Genomic DNA, 13,636 nt, shown 5'->3' with positions numbered 1-13,636 from the left:
ATTATCAGTTCTTCATCATCTGAAGTTTTTAAGTGTTATGACAAGCATATTAGCTGAATAGGCTTTGAAAATGTGCAGATAGTCTTAAAAGTACAAAGGATGCTCTTGAGCAAGTGTAATTTCACACAATTAAAACCCCAAAATCTCAAGATTCACAAATGCTGAAGGTCTAAGTATTATTCTCAGTGCACTGTAAATCTTTTCCTTGGTGGAGATTATGATTACAGGATTATTTGTAAAAGAAAAATGAAAATGAAAGATATATAATGATTTTAGACTCTTAACAAAGATGTTTTGGAAGCTGAAGTATCATGCTGTAAAATTTTTGAAATCAAAGAGAGACAATGTTGATATTGTATCAAATCTACCTTAGGGGTCTACGGAGTTGTAATTTATTCCATGCTTGCATTCCACCTGAGAGTGAAGCATACAGAGCCCAATGTCAAAATGAATAAAAGACTCTCATTGATGTCAGTACGATATAGTCAGAGGCAATGTGGAGAAACAGCTTTGTGCTGGCACAGAACTGGCAATTGATATATAGTTGTGGTTATATGCAAGTTTGGAGGTCTTAAAGAATACTGGCTTTGTGTCACTGGACTCTGTCTAAACTTGCTAAGATGAATATGTACTAAATATTATTATTGTTCAATGTCTACTGCCAGTGTCAGTCACAAGAGCATTGCAGCATATGATATATCATATAATTTTTCACTCTGCATCAAATGCTTACATTCTTCACTATAACAGTAAGCATAAAAGGGGCAGCATAAAAGGGATTGTAATCTTTTTCTTTTGTTTTACTGCAGACTATGGTTGGAGGGCGGCAGAACAGTGTGGTGATACAGAAGCTGCAGCCTGACACACCATATGCTATTACTGTGTCATCAATGTATGCAGATGGTGAAGGGGGACGAATGACAGGACGAGGCAGAACCAGTAAGTAACTTCTTGAGATCTTCCTATTAGGTGTGAAACAATATTGATGTATTGCTTTTCAAATTAGCTGAGAAAAATTTCTTGTGGTGAAATTCATCCCATCTGTATTTGTCATTTGTCCTTTGATGGGTTTCAGGTATCTAAAGTAAGAAGGCCTTTCAGTCTACTGGCTGTAGAGAAACCCTGGACCATTACCTTAGACTCAATGCCCAGCTTTTAAGGCTGAGAGAAACTCTAGTGCTACTATGGAACTTCTTCCTCATTTTAATCTGTTTAATTGTCTTATGCCACAATTTAGTAAACACCTTAAAGCATCTGAAGGCATGTGACTCTCATATGTGCGCTGTTAAGTATAAGTTTACCATTTTCCTGTCAGCACTTTCAGTTCAGAGGCTGACCTTTACAGTGTGCACTTTCAGGCTCTACTGTTTTATGTTGATAGCCTGTTTGATCCTGCTATAGAAACCACTGAGAGATTTGCTACCAGAGACACTTCAGGCATAAAAACCAATTCACTATTTTTAATTAATTATTTATTTAACTATACATTTATTAATAAACTTATCAATTAATTTGTACTTAGTTTACTTTCGAGCCTGCAATGGAAAGTCAGACATAGCAATGTGTTTAGTAAGGAATGAGGAAAACAATCCTAATGAGCTAATTGTATAATTCTAAAATAGTGTCCAGAAAGAAATTTTTCTTACTATATTTAGCATTCCTTATGCTGTTGAATGGGGCTGATGTGTTCTGAGTAATGAAGACAAATAATATTTAACATGAACTATTAAACCTGTTGTTTTTTATATTTTCTAATGATACATTACATAGGCATGATCTGGCAGCACAGGTGAGAGAATGTGGCTCCACATTTCTGACAGCTCATTGATCTGTTTCAGAACCTCTCACTACTGTGAAGAACTTGCTAGTTTATGACCCAACCACCAGTACTCTGAACGTTCGATGGGATCATGCAGAAGGAAGTCCTCGCCAGTATAAAGTGTTTTATGGACCTACAGCTGGAGGTGCAGAAGAAATGGTAAATACTTTGTGTGGATCTCACTAACTGTCTCAGATGAATTGCAGCTCATGGTGCTAGTGAGAGAAATACTGTTGAGTGGGTTTGCCTATGCGCTGGCTTTTTTTCTGTTCATAGCTACCCTGGAGAAAATGCAGAGCAACTCCATGAAAGTCAGTTGCTCCCATATGTATTACAGATGTTTGATTTTACATAGTAGACCTTCAATAATTAGTTCTTAGCACAGGGATTTAATACCACCCACAATTTTTTTTTGTTTATTCTTAGGGCAGTGTGTGTGAATGTGAAGCTGACGTCAGGGTGTAAAACAGGCTATAAAGTCAGCAGACTTCATTTCTACCCATTTTTACTGCTAAGAAGTCATGTAGGCAGCCAGCTGGGATGATATTTGTGAAAGCAGAAAAATCCACATAGGTGTCTTATTCTAATCTTCTACAATTACTTAATTGCTAAAGAGCTAAAACAATCTTGAAGATGAGAACCCTTGTTGCAGACTGGGAAAATATTATTCTTTCCCACTCATGTTTCTTTTTCCACATGTATGCAGTTTGATGTGCCTGTGAAATGAGGAGTACATGAATTGCCACTGTTTCAATAGCATCTAGAGATACTTATGATAAATATTCTTAAATGCTGTTGAGTTTTACTTTCTAACATGAGCTGCTCATTACTTCTTGTCATTAGCGTGTTGTAGTGTTACGTAATATTTATTTTTTGATTTAGAAAGTGACCTTTTAATGCCTCTGAGCTGCTAAATAGTAGTCATTAAAGAGATCACTGCAGATTCTGCTACTGTTACTAGAACAGGATCTGAACCCAAAAATGAAGACAGCTGTAAGGAGTTGTATAGGACAGCATAGGACTTAACAACCATTTTTATTAAGTCCAAGACAGAACCTTCTTGAAAGGGAATTCCAGAAGATACCATGAACCTTGTTACTTCAAGCTTCACATTTTGTAAAGTTTTTATCACATCTGGTCTAAAAATGAAATGTGATGGAGGAGTAAGGGAGGTACAAAAAAGCTTAAACTTTTTGCGTATTTATGTAAATGTCATGCTCCTACCTTTCTTTTTAAATCTGTAGAACACAGTACCAGGAAACACAAACTATGTCATCCTGAGGACTCTTGAACCCAACACACCTTACACTGTAACCGTGGTTCCAGTTTTCCCAGAGGGGGATGGTGGACGTGTCTCTGACACTGGAAGAACTTGTAAGTAAAATAGTCCTTTTCAAGAAAATGTTGGGATTTTTTGTGTGAGTGACTCAGATCGTTAGAAATTGATTTTATATCAAATGTGGAAGTTTATTTTCCCCAAAGCTAAAACATAAGTGTAAGAAACTCTGTTTACATGCTTGGTTACGGTTGCAGCTCTGTAACTTATTCCATTTTCTTTGCTTATTTGGGTGGAGGCTTTCAGTCCACTTATCTCAGGCAAGCTCAGCTTTTATGTTGTGCAGCAAACTTACTATTTAGCTCCACACAATAGTAAAATTTTAATTGTAGTGCCAGTAGCAACACTGGTGAACAAATGGAAAATATTCATGTTAATCCATGCTTATGTCCCTACCATGTACTTAAAATTTTCCAGGGAGTTAGAGCTCCTAATATCTGCATGAGCTAAAAAGTGCAGTTTGTGGCTACTTTTCATACCTGTCTGATCAACAATAGGGTAACAAAGTGTTATGATTGTACCTTCAATTTGCAGCATAAACATATGTACTTTGCTCCCTGGCAGGGATGTTTGTAAAGACTGATCACTGAGATTCTTAGATTTGTAGATTTTGGGGTAACAAAAGTACTGTGTTTATCTTGGGCTGATGTGCTTTTCAGCTTCCTTTGAGCACTGTTGTAAATTTAAGTAGAACTAGAACTTATGTAAGCAACTTTGTAAAACTTAATTTAAAATATTGTTGATCTAGTGGAGAGAGGAACACCAAGAAACATTCAAGTTTACAATCCCACACCAAACAGCATGAATGTCCGATGGGAACCTGCTCCAGGTCCAGTACAGCAATATAGAATTAATTACTCTCCACTGTCTGGCCCAAGGCCATCAGAATCTGTAAGTAATTTAGGTTTTATACTATTCCTTAAAAGTGTGTGGAGGATATTGCTTCCTTCAACGAGTGTAGAACAATAATAATAAACTCAGGCCAACTGTCTGCCCAGGAGTATCCGAGCTGAAAACACTGTGTCTACAGGAATTTAGTCCATTATAAATAAATGCTTGATTTGGTGAAATAAAAGAAATAAGAAATAAGACTCTCCCATTTAAAACTGAGTATTGAGGATTGAGTATCCTTTATCATATTGCAGGTAAATATGAGTTAAAATAAAACCTTTTTTTTTTTTTTTGAAAAAGAGAGAAGGAAACAACAAATATTTATTAGGAAATGTTTAATTATGAAACCAGATGCCAAGTTTATGTGATTTTACCACTAAACCATCTGTCTACCCCAAATCATTAGTGTTTAAGTAGGTCTTGGTGAGCAGTAAGTCTGGGTATGGGTAAAAATTTGCCCTCCAGATGTGAAGTAAGAGTTCTTGGATTTGTGTAGAAATCCAGGTGCAGTTTTAGAGCTAAGCCTGTGAATGTACTCACACAAAATGTACACCCATATTGTACACGTATAGATGAATATGTTTTTATGTAAGGAAGTGTAAGAATTTTTAATGAATCATTTGCATCATTTGCATATTACTTCACACATGAGTGGGACCCTGTCTATTAGTACCTGTTAGAAAATGTCCTTTATATGTCAGTAAACCATGACAGAATTTACGTTTTTTGTTTCTGTTCCTGAATGTTTCTTCTTTTTTTTCTGAACTATTTTTATGTAAAATGTAAAAAATAACAATTCTATTTGCAGAATGAATTTGTCATTTTTTTTTGCACCTGCTCTTGAATTTTTATCAATATTGTTTGGTTATTTTAAACTTGTATTATTTTTCTTGGAAAATGTGCAACATGGTCATGTTCCCAGTTTTTCTATATTTCATTCAAATTGTTCATTCTAACAAGACGTGGTATAAACTGAAGCTTTTTTTATATAGGTGCCTTTTGTTTCTGTTTTAGATTGTGGTACCAGGCAACACTCGTGATGTGATGCTGGAGCGCTTGACTCCTGACACTGCTTACTCAATAAATGTTGTAGCTCTGTATGCAGATGGAGAAGGAAATCCAAGCCAAGCACAGGGAAGAACATGTAAGACGCAGTCAGTACTTGCTTTGTGAAATATATGTCAAAATTAGCGTATGAAGAATTTATAAAATTGGTTACGATCACAAATAGTGTAAGCCATTCAGTGCAACTCCGAGATCAATGCATCTGAGTTATGGCTGAAGCAATTACGGGCCTTCATGGAAGGGAGCTTTTGCTATGTTGTCTGGCAGCTGTGGTATATGCATAATCACCAAAGTAATTTTCACTTGTGAAATAAGCCTAATTTGAATGTTTAAGAGTTTAAAGGCTGTTCTTTAAAATGTGATCACAGATAAATAGCAATTTGTCTTTTGGAAAAAAAAATAGCCCATTAAGATGGGTAGAATTTGCTGTCAACAGAAAAAAAGTGTGCTTCATGTTCTGTGTCTTACATGATAATTGTATACGTCAACCTCCCCAGATGCTTGTTTTTTGCTGGAGATGCCTAAACACCAAAACCTCCTTGTTACCACTTAGCTTGTGGGATCTTGGTTGGCTTACGCTTGGCCTCTTTAAAATTCATTCTAGAAATAACGTGTAAAGAAACTGTCTATGGCAATAATAGGTCACCCCTCTTTTGCTGCTTCTATGCTTCCTGTGTTAAATCCCCATATTCATCTAAAACTTGCAGATGTGACAGGCTATAGTTATACTTGTCTGCAAGAGTCTGAGAAGCAGAATGTATGTAGGTGCTCACTTTGCACATACCTCTGATGTTCTCTCCCTTCCGTACTGCTCCAGTTCCTCCAGTTAAGGCCCTATTTCTGTTTAAGACCTTCAGGCACTGCTATATGATCATTGACTAAATCTACCTGTATACATTTATTCAGGATTTCAGGGAGGGCCCTTGGCTTCAGGGCAGCATTTGAGTCAGTGAGAGTGACACTGAACTGGAAGAATCATGCTCCATACAACCTTCTATATTTTCTTTCTTTAGTGCCTCGCAGTGGTCCAAGGAATGTGAGAGTGTTCGATGAGACCACAAATAGCCTTTCTGTACAATGGGACCATGCTGATGGGCCAGTCCGGCAGTACAGAATCATTTATTCACCCACTGTGGGAGACCCTATCGATGAATATGTAAGTTCTGTAATTCCTTACTGAGCACTGAGATGTTCTCAGTTGATTCTTCAGGCTACAGAAAAGCAGACACCTGTTTTACATGTAATACACTTTGCATGCTGTATGGGTTCTTTGGTCATTGTTGTCAATGCTGAGAAGCCATGGTTTGTATGAAACAGGTTGTTTTTTGTTTTGTTTTGTTTTTTTTCCCAAAAAGTCACAGAACATATACAGTTTAATGAACCAACTTGTGTGTAAAATAATGTTAAATATGTCTGTCACACATTAATCAGAAGATTCTGAGCAGAACCTGCTTCCTGACATTTAGTTCAAACATTGTGCTACAGTGAATAGTCATCTATTACTTCATACTCTATGCATTATGAAGTCAGTGTGCTAAGATACAGAATAAACGTAAGTCTGCATTTTATAAATTGAAGAGAGTTGGCAGAGTTTAATAAGAAAGCAATGGTAACTTTGATTCAGCATCTAACTTGCTTTTGTAAGATTCAGTATGAATTGTAAGTGTTTGTGTTTAATTTCCTGCAGCTTAATGATAGCACAAGTTAATCTGATGCTTATAAAATTCTCTGAGTGTTTATAGCGAAGCCAAACTCAGATCCTACAGAGGTCAATGGCAGAATTCCTGCTGACTGCCACCAGCCAAAATTTAACATGTATAGACCACTATTTAAATGCTATTACTGCTTATATATTATTGTATAGGGCATGCTGAAAATTCAGTGGTTGAAAATTCCCTACTGGACCTGTTAATCAGGACTCACATATTTTTCAACACACATATCTTCTTTGCAGAAAATTAGACGTTTCATAAAAATAGCATGTCTCAAACAACTGAAAATTTTTGTCAAGTAATAATGAAAATATTGACTCGGAGATGCTTTTGAGATAGATACCTCAAGTTACTTTCCATAGTTTCAGTGCTTTATGGCCATTTTATGGCGCAGTGTCACTTTTTGGATTATACCTACCTTTTCATTGGAAGGGAGCAATAGTGCATGGCTACACTAGGAAGTGGAGGAGATTGAGGGATGCATAAACAGGCCTGCCTGTTTTTACATATCAAAATATTTAGAGCTTCCTTCTCAAACTAAACGTTGTTTCTGCTAAGAAAATATCCTAAGATGAGGATAACGAAACGGTAGAAATGAAACTGATGAGTAGCGTGAATGACTTTGACTTCCATCCCCATTTTAGGAGCTTTTTCCTCCCTTATTCTGTCTCCAAATACATCATCATGACTTTTTCCTTTCTATGAGGGAACAGTACTGAAATCTTGGTGAGGAACTGCAGCATCATCTCAGTCTGATGTGAGGGTAGGGTCTGAAGAGTCAATTTGATTTATCTTTTTGTGCTGACCACAATGTTTTATAATTTAAAATAAAAAATACTAATAATTGTTTATAGGCTATAACCCTTAAGATATCCCAAATGACTTTATCCACAGTGGACATAAAAAAAAGTGCGCCAAGTGTCAAAACAAGTTTTTAGTTCTAGTTACTGTCATTATTGGTCAATTACAGGACTGTGAGTTTGTTTACCTCTGTTTCTTTTGTGTTCTAGACAACAGTTCCTGGGATAAGAAATAATGTGATACTACAACCACTGCAATCAGATACACCATATAAAATTACTGTTGTGGCTGTGTACGAAGATGGAGATGGTGGACAACTGACTGGAAATGGCAGAACTGGTAATTAGTTTTAATATTGTATATTCTTTTTTAAATTTAAGGCACATATTTCTTGAGCACTCCAACGTTGTTAAGGTTTCATTATGTTAATTATGTCTTTGATGTGATTGTTACCTGATAGAGTTACAATGTAAGTTTCTAGAGGTTGAAAACCAGTCACTAGTCTAATTAGAGCGTTTTTCTTTCTTTTTAGTTGGTCTGCTTCCTCCTCAAAATATGTATATAACTGATGAATGGTATACACGATTCAGAGTTTCCTGGGATCCTTCACCATCCCCTGTTCTTGGCTATAAGATTGTATACAAACCTGTAGGTAAGAAAACCTGTTCATTCCAAGTATACCACTTCCAGAATAGTGAATAGCTAAGATAAGGGAGATAAGAATAGGAATCATATGCGTTGTGGAATGTTAGTGTTAAAGGATTTATTTATTTCTTTTTTTTACTGATTTTGATGGAAGCTTAAGTCTTATTATCAGTATTTTATAAGAAGCACAAACTATCAAATACAGTGCTTCATACATTCAGTTACAGAGACTGAATTGTATAGTTAAAATTTAATACAGTGACTAGATGAAGTCCTGGACCAGACTTGGTTTTTCTCTCTTTAATACCTCTCTGTCCTTCTGGTGTATGTGAGATGAGTATTGGATAGGTATTTAGGTACTAATGTCCTTCAGAACCTTTGTTTTATGTGACAGTGAAACAATATACATACTTTTCTGTAAGTTAAATTAAACACAAACATTGCTCAATAGCTTGTAAAGCTATGTGTATGTTCTGTTTGCAACAGTCTAATATGCTAAAATTTAAGTAATTAGTATGTTTTGTTTTCAAAAAAAGCGAGATTAACGATTGATGACGATTGTAAAAGACTGTAGCTCACCTAATCATGAATCTTTCTCTCTTTCTGTACTTTCTTAATGCTTCCTTTCAATTCAAGGTTCAAATGATCCCATGGAGGTTTTTGTAGGAGAAGTGACTTCCTATACCTTGCATAATCTGTCTCCCAGTACTACTTACGATGTAAATGTTTATGCCCAGTATGATTCTGGAATGAGCATACCTTTGACAGATCAAGGCACTACATGTAAGTCAAAATAATTTTGTTGTAGTCATGCTAGTTATATATGCTGATCTGAGATAATATTGATTAAGAGAGGATTTTTAAAGCTGGTTGTTAGAAAGTCTGAATATCCTCTCATGGAGAATACTTATCTGTCCATGATGTAGATCTTAAAAAACACTAAACTTGGGAACAGTAATGGAAATACAGTTTTAAGTAATGATTTGATGATATAAAATTTTCTAGTCTGTTTCCTAAAATTCTATTCAGCTGTAGCTGGAGTCAATCTTTAACTGTCTCCAGGGTGCTACAGAATCTAACCATGCTAAGCAGGTCTAGGCTTTTTGCTACTCTGCCTTTATCTCACAGGAATGTCTAGTGACTGAAACTTCAGCTTTTCGGAAGGAGATGATTTTGTTGATGGCCTCAGCTAAGAAACTTCTAAAAATTTCTTCAGTTAAGATAAATCAAGCATCCTGAGTTTTCTTGACTCAGTACGTTCTTTTCATACTACCATATATGTGAGTCAGATTTCTATTTTTGGAAGTTTCTTATTTTATAAAGAACTCAACTTACTTCATATGAAAACTCATAAAACGGGCTGTTACCCAATATGGGAAGGGTATCAGACTTTGGGCCTTTGTAAATAGCTAGGCTGGGATCTCTAGGGCGTAACAGAAAATGAAGAGATTTGACTAGAACTGCTCTTTCCTTCTGTGAATATTTAAAAAAAATAAAGTTCTCAACCGGCATTGCTAATATAATTTTCATTTTGATGTGCTTCATTTAACATCCATTACATACTGTTTTCCAGAGAGCAATTTATCTCTTCCTCTGTTCACAGTATATCTGAATGTCACTGATCTAACAAGTTACAAAGTGGGTTGGGATACCTTCTGTATCCGATGGTCAGCTCATCGGTCAGCAACTTCCTACAGACTGAAGCTAAACCCAGCTGATGGTAAGTGCATTTTATTTTTTGCATTTTCTAGAAACATAATTGTCTTATTTCAGTGACAGCACCACTTATTTGGGATGATGGCAAGCCTCCACCAGAAGCCATAATGCATCTAGTTGAGCTTTAAAGCTCTGAACATAACCTGTTTTTCTAAAGTGGTGAAAAAGCTGCAATGAGGGAGTGCTGCTTATTGTCAAGTTAACATTCTTTAGTGGGAATCTGCCAGTTACCTGGATTTCACATGTACACTGGAATGTAGTCACTCTCCAGTGCGCTCCAGGGTGCGTAATCACCACATAATCTTGGTCTAGAAAAGCTTTTATGGGACAAGAACAAGACTGCTGTGCTGTCCAACCCCCTCGCAAGAGGTCTCTAATTTCTACACTTACTTGCACACGTATTAAAAGTGGGTTCTAACTTTCTTTCCATTGGGCTTTGTTTTGACAGGTTCCAGAGGACAGGAAATCACAGTACGTGGATCGGAAACAAGCCATTGTTTTACTGGTCTCTCACCAGAAACAGAATACAATGCTACCGTCTTTGTTCAGACCCCTAACCTTGAGGGACCTCCAGTCTCTATGAGGGAGCGTACAGGTAGGTAATAGGTACTGTGAACCTTAAGTTTTGGCTATAGGACTTGTCTTGTTTCAGCTGTAGAATTTGTCTTGCTCCTAAATGGCTTTCAATGTATCTTGTAAGTGATCTTTTTTCCTCTTTCTCTCAGTGTAATGTCAACTGGATTTTATGAGGGAAAGAAAAATTCTTATGCTCTTCTTCAAACCAAGTGTTTCCTAGCACTTGGATGAAAAATTGGCATGCATTATCAGAGTGCAGTGTTACTCATGTAAAAGCATTTCTGTTATAATGAAACCATGTACCTTTGTTTGAACAGCAGCTATAATCTCATTACTGTTGTAACACACGAAATTTTTCCTTGCCAATTATAGATTGTTTAGGTTAGCGATAAAAGATTTGAATCTTTCTGTGTGGTAATATAATACATAATCTAGAATTTTTCCTTGAATGAAATAATTTATATAAAGTAAAAAAAAAAATTATTTTATTTCAGTTCTCAAACCTACAGAGGCACCGACTCTGCCACCTACACCTCCTCCACCTCCCACAATCCCTCCAGCTCGGGATGGTATGTTTCTTTGTAGATTTATTCAGTATTTTTACATAGTTGTTGCATTGCTTCAGGGTTTAATTCTATTTTTCATAAGTTTAAATAGATTTAAAACTAGCACAGTATTTTAGGGAAATGAAGTTTGAGACCAGTTTCCTAATGCCATCCATTTGCTGTTGAGCTTTACTGGAGTCCAAAATTTCCTGGTTTAGGACAGCAAGGTGCATACATTTGGGGAAAAAAAGATGATATTCTATAGCTCTGCAGCAAGTCTGTGAGCCTGGCCCTTAGCAGACAACTTATGTTTTATGGTAGCTGCTCAGAAAAGAAATGTCATTTAAAACATTTGCATTTGATTCTTGAGCTCTTCCTAATTTCTTGCACTTTTCTTTCAAAATTTTTAATAAATGGTTTTGTGCTGAGCATAAGCCATCTGCCAGCTTGACTGCGTGGTAACAGAAGTTTGCTGAATATTTGTCATTCTTGAATTTTCAAATTTTGAAGTAATGCTCTTTATTTAACAGTGCTATTAATGACGTGTTTTAAGTGTTCCTTTTCTTGGTCTTTCAGTATGCAGAGGTGCCAAAGCAGACATAGTATTCTTGACTGATGCTTCCTGGAGTATTGGCGATGATAACTTCAACAAAGTAGTGAAATTTGTTTTTGATACAGTAGGAGCCTTTGACTTGATTAATCCTGCTGGAATCCAGGTAGGTTTGTTATTTCCATTGGGTACATTTTGGAGGGAAACTGAAGATGAAGCTGAATTACTAAAGTTACATCTGATTTTTCCTTTCTTTTAGAATGCTGTCATTTTTTTATATTAGATTGTTGTACAATGCAAGTGTACATGTGTACATGTATAATTATTTATGAAATATATTGGGCATTTTGTAAATACAAAGGGAATCCAGTCTATCCTGAGAGGCTACTATTCTGAAAGACAAAAGTTGTAGTGTGTGGGAATCCTCCAGGCAGAGAAACTGGGGTGATGTATGGTCAATGTATGGTTAATTTTATATTTTTGTTTCTTTGTATAGGGCATCAACAAATGGCACGCTGCCTAGTTGTTATATGCTAGGTTTTGTCTGTCATATCAGAAAACTGATTTGGGGACAGTCTGACTGTCGAGTGAGAGTTATGTTTAATTTCTCAGTGCAGGAAAAGTGTCTTGTGCATGTAAAGAGTCCAGCTGGCTTGCCATTAGCCTTGTCTGGTTGAGTTGCCTAGAATCCCACTGCAGTAAGTAAGTAGGCAGAATTCCTTCGAGAGGCACTTCCAGAGGTCTCTTCATCCCATCCTAAAGATAGATAACATGGGTCCACTCCACAGTGGGCATAGTGAAAGTATGAAAAGGTGAAAAGTTAGTCCTCTTAATAAATTAATGCATCTTTAAAGATTGAACAGTAATAGCTAATGAGGAATAGACTTTCAGGATTTCTGGGCTGATCATGGTTATGTCAGAGACATTTCCTGTTAGGCTTACTGTAAGCCTTGCACCATTACTGGTTTTCTTCTGCTTTTGGGAAGCTGGATGAGATCACTGCCTAGGTTCCCACAACCATTTCTCTTTCACTAGATGAAGTGAATAACATGAGACATGAGAGAGTTTCAAACAAGGTATTTCTGGAGCATTGCAATGACCTGCAGGTGCAATGCATCTTCTTTGGTTAGAAGGCTGAAGGTGGTTTTTTTTGTGGAAGAGTGATTTTCCCCAGTAACTATAAAAACTATTTACATTGCTCACGAACTGCCTTTCATCTTCTAGGCATATTTTTAGGTCTATGATTCCCTATCTTTAACTCCTTAGACATATTTTTAAGGAAAAGGTACCCCTCATACTTTGCTTTGTCTCAGACGTTCTTTATCCTTCTTAGCTCTAATCTATACCATGTAGTTTTCCTTTCCATTTGTTTGTTTGTTTGTATTTTTTTCCTGTGAATTACTATGAGTCCCTGGGCTAGAGATAGAGAAGGCCTGATAGAGGTGACAGAGACATGTAACTGCTAACGTTCAGTAAAATATTTGTCACAGAGACATATAACTGCTAACGTTTAGTAAAATATTTGTCACATACCTCTTGAGATAGTTGCAACAATCTCAGGTTTTGAATTCGATAGTAATAATTTAAAAAGGGGAATTTACTTCAAGAAATGTGAATATATACATACAGAGAGATGTCTATTCAACATCAAATTAGTATAGTATAATATTGCAATTTTACAGAATATGTGAAAGGAACAAAATTAAATATATACATATACAATATTTAAATTTAAACATTATTTTAGAATAAACACTCAGTGATTGTACTCCAGTATTTAAGGCAAAAGAGTACACAATTTTGTATATATGCAACTTTATTGACATTCTATTACCAAGATCTTTTTGTATTTCATAAAAAACATGGAAGAGGTTTTTTAGATACTGTACATCTGCTCAGAAGCAGAGAATAGGCACTATATATACTGCATCATAGTAATAGCAAAAATTTAATCATATGTATTTAAGGTCACATTACATT

At 36.1% G+C, this 13,636-nt stretch overlaps 1 protein-coding gene across 1 annotated transcript in view; it reads left to right on the top strand.

Moving 5' to 3' along the window:
• COL12A1 (collagen type XII alpha 1 chain) overlaps window positions 1–13,636 on the top strand; it is a 99,514-nt gene that overhangs the window by 50,671 nt on the left and 35,207 nt on the right. Inside the window, exons 31-43 of the mRNA XM_075145329.1 lie at window positions 810–939; window positions 1,839–1,978; window positions 3,064–3,193; window positions 3,904–4,046; window positions 5,061–5,190; window positions 6,125–6,267; window positions 7,834–7,963; window positions 8,157–8,276; window positions 8,906–9,052; window positions 9,873–9,989; window positions 10,434–10,580; window positions 11,056–11,130; window positions 11,683–11,822. Coding sequence (XP_075001430.1) covers window positions 810–939; window positions 1,839–1,978; window positions 3,064–3,193; window positions 3,904–4,046; window positions 5,061–5,190; window positions 6,125–6,267; window positions 7,834–7,963; window positions 8,157–8,276; window positions 8,906–9,052; window positions 9,873–9,989; window positions 10,434–10,580; window positions 11,056–11,130; window positions 11,683–11,822 — 1,692 coding nt within the window. The remainder of the gene's footprint in view (window positions 1–809; window positions 940–1,838; window positions 1,979–3,063; window positions 3,194–3,903; window positions 4,047–5,060; window positions 5,191–6,124; window positions 6,268–7,833; window positions 7,964–8,156; window positions 8,277–8,905; window positions 9,053–9,872; window positions 9,990–10,433; window positions 10,581–11,055; window positions 11,131–11,682; window positions 11,823–13,636) is intronic.

This window comes from Calonectris borealis, chromosome 3 (genome assembly GCF_964195595.1).
Source record: "Calonectris borealis chromosome 3, bCalBor7.hap1.2, whole genome shotgun sequence".
NCBI classification, from domain to species: domain Eukaryota; kingdom Metazoa; phylum Chordata; class Aves; order Procellariiformes; family Procellariidae; genus Calonectris; species Calonectris borealis.
This window is presented reverse-complemented; position numbering and strand designations above follow the sequence as displayed.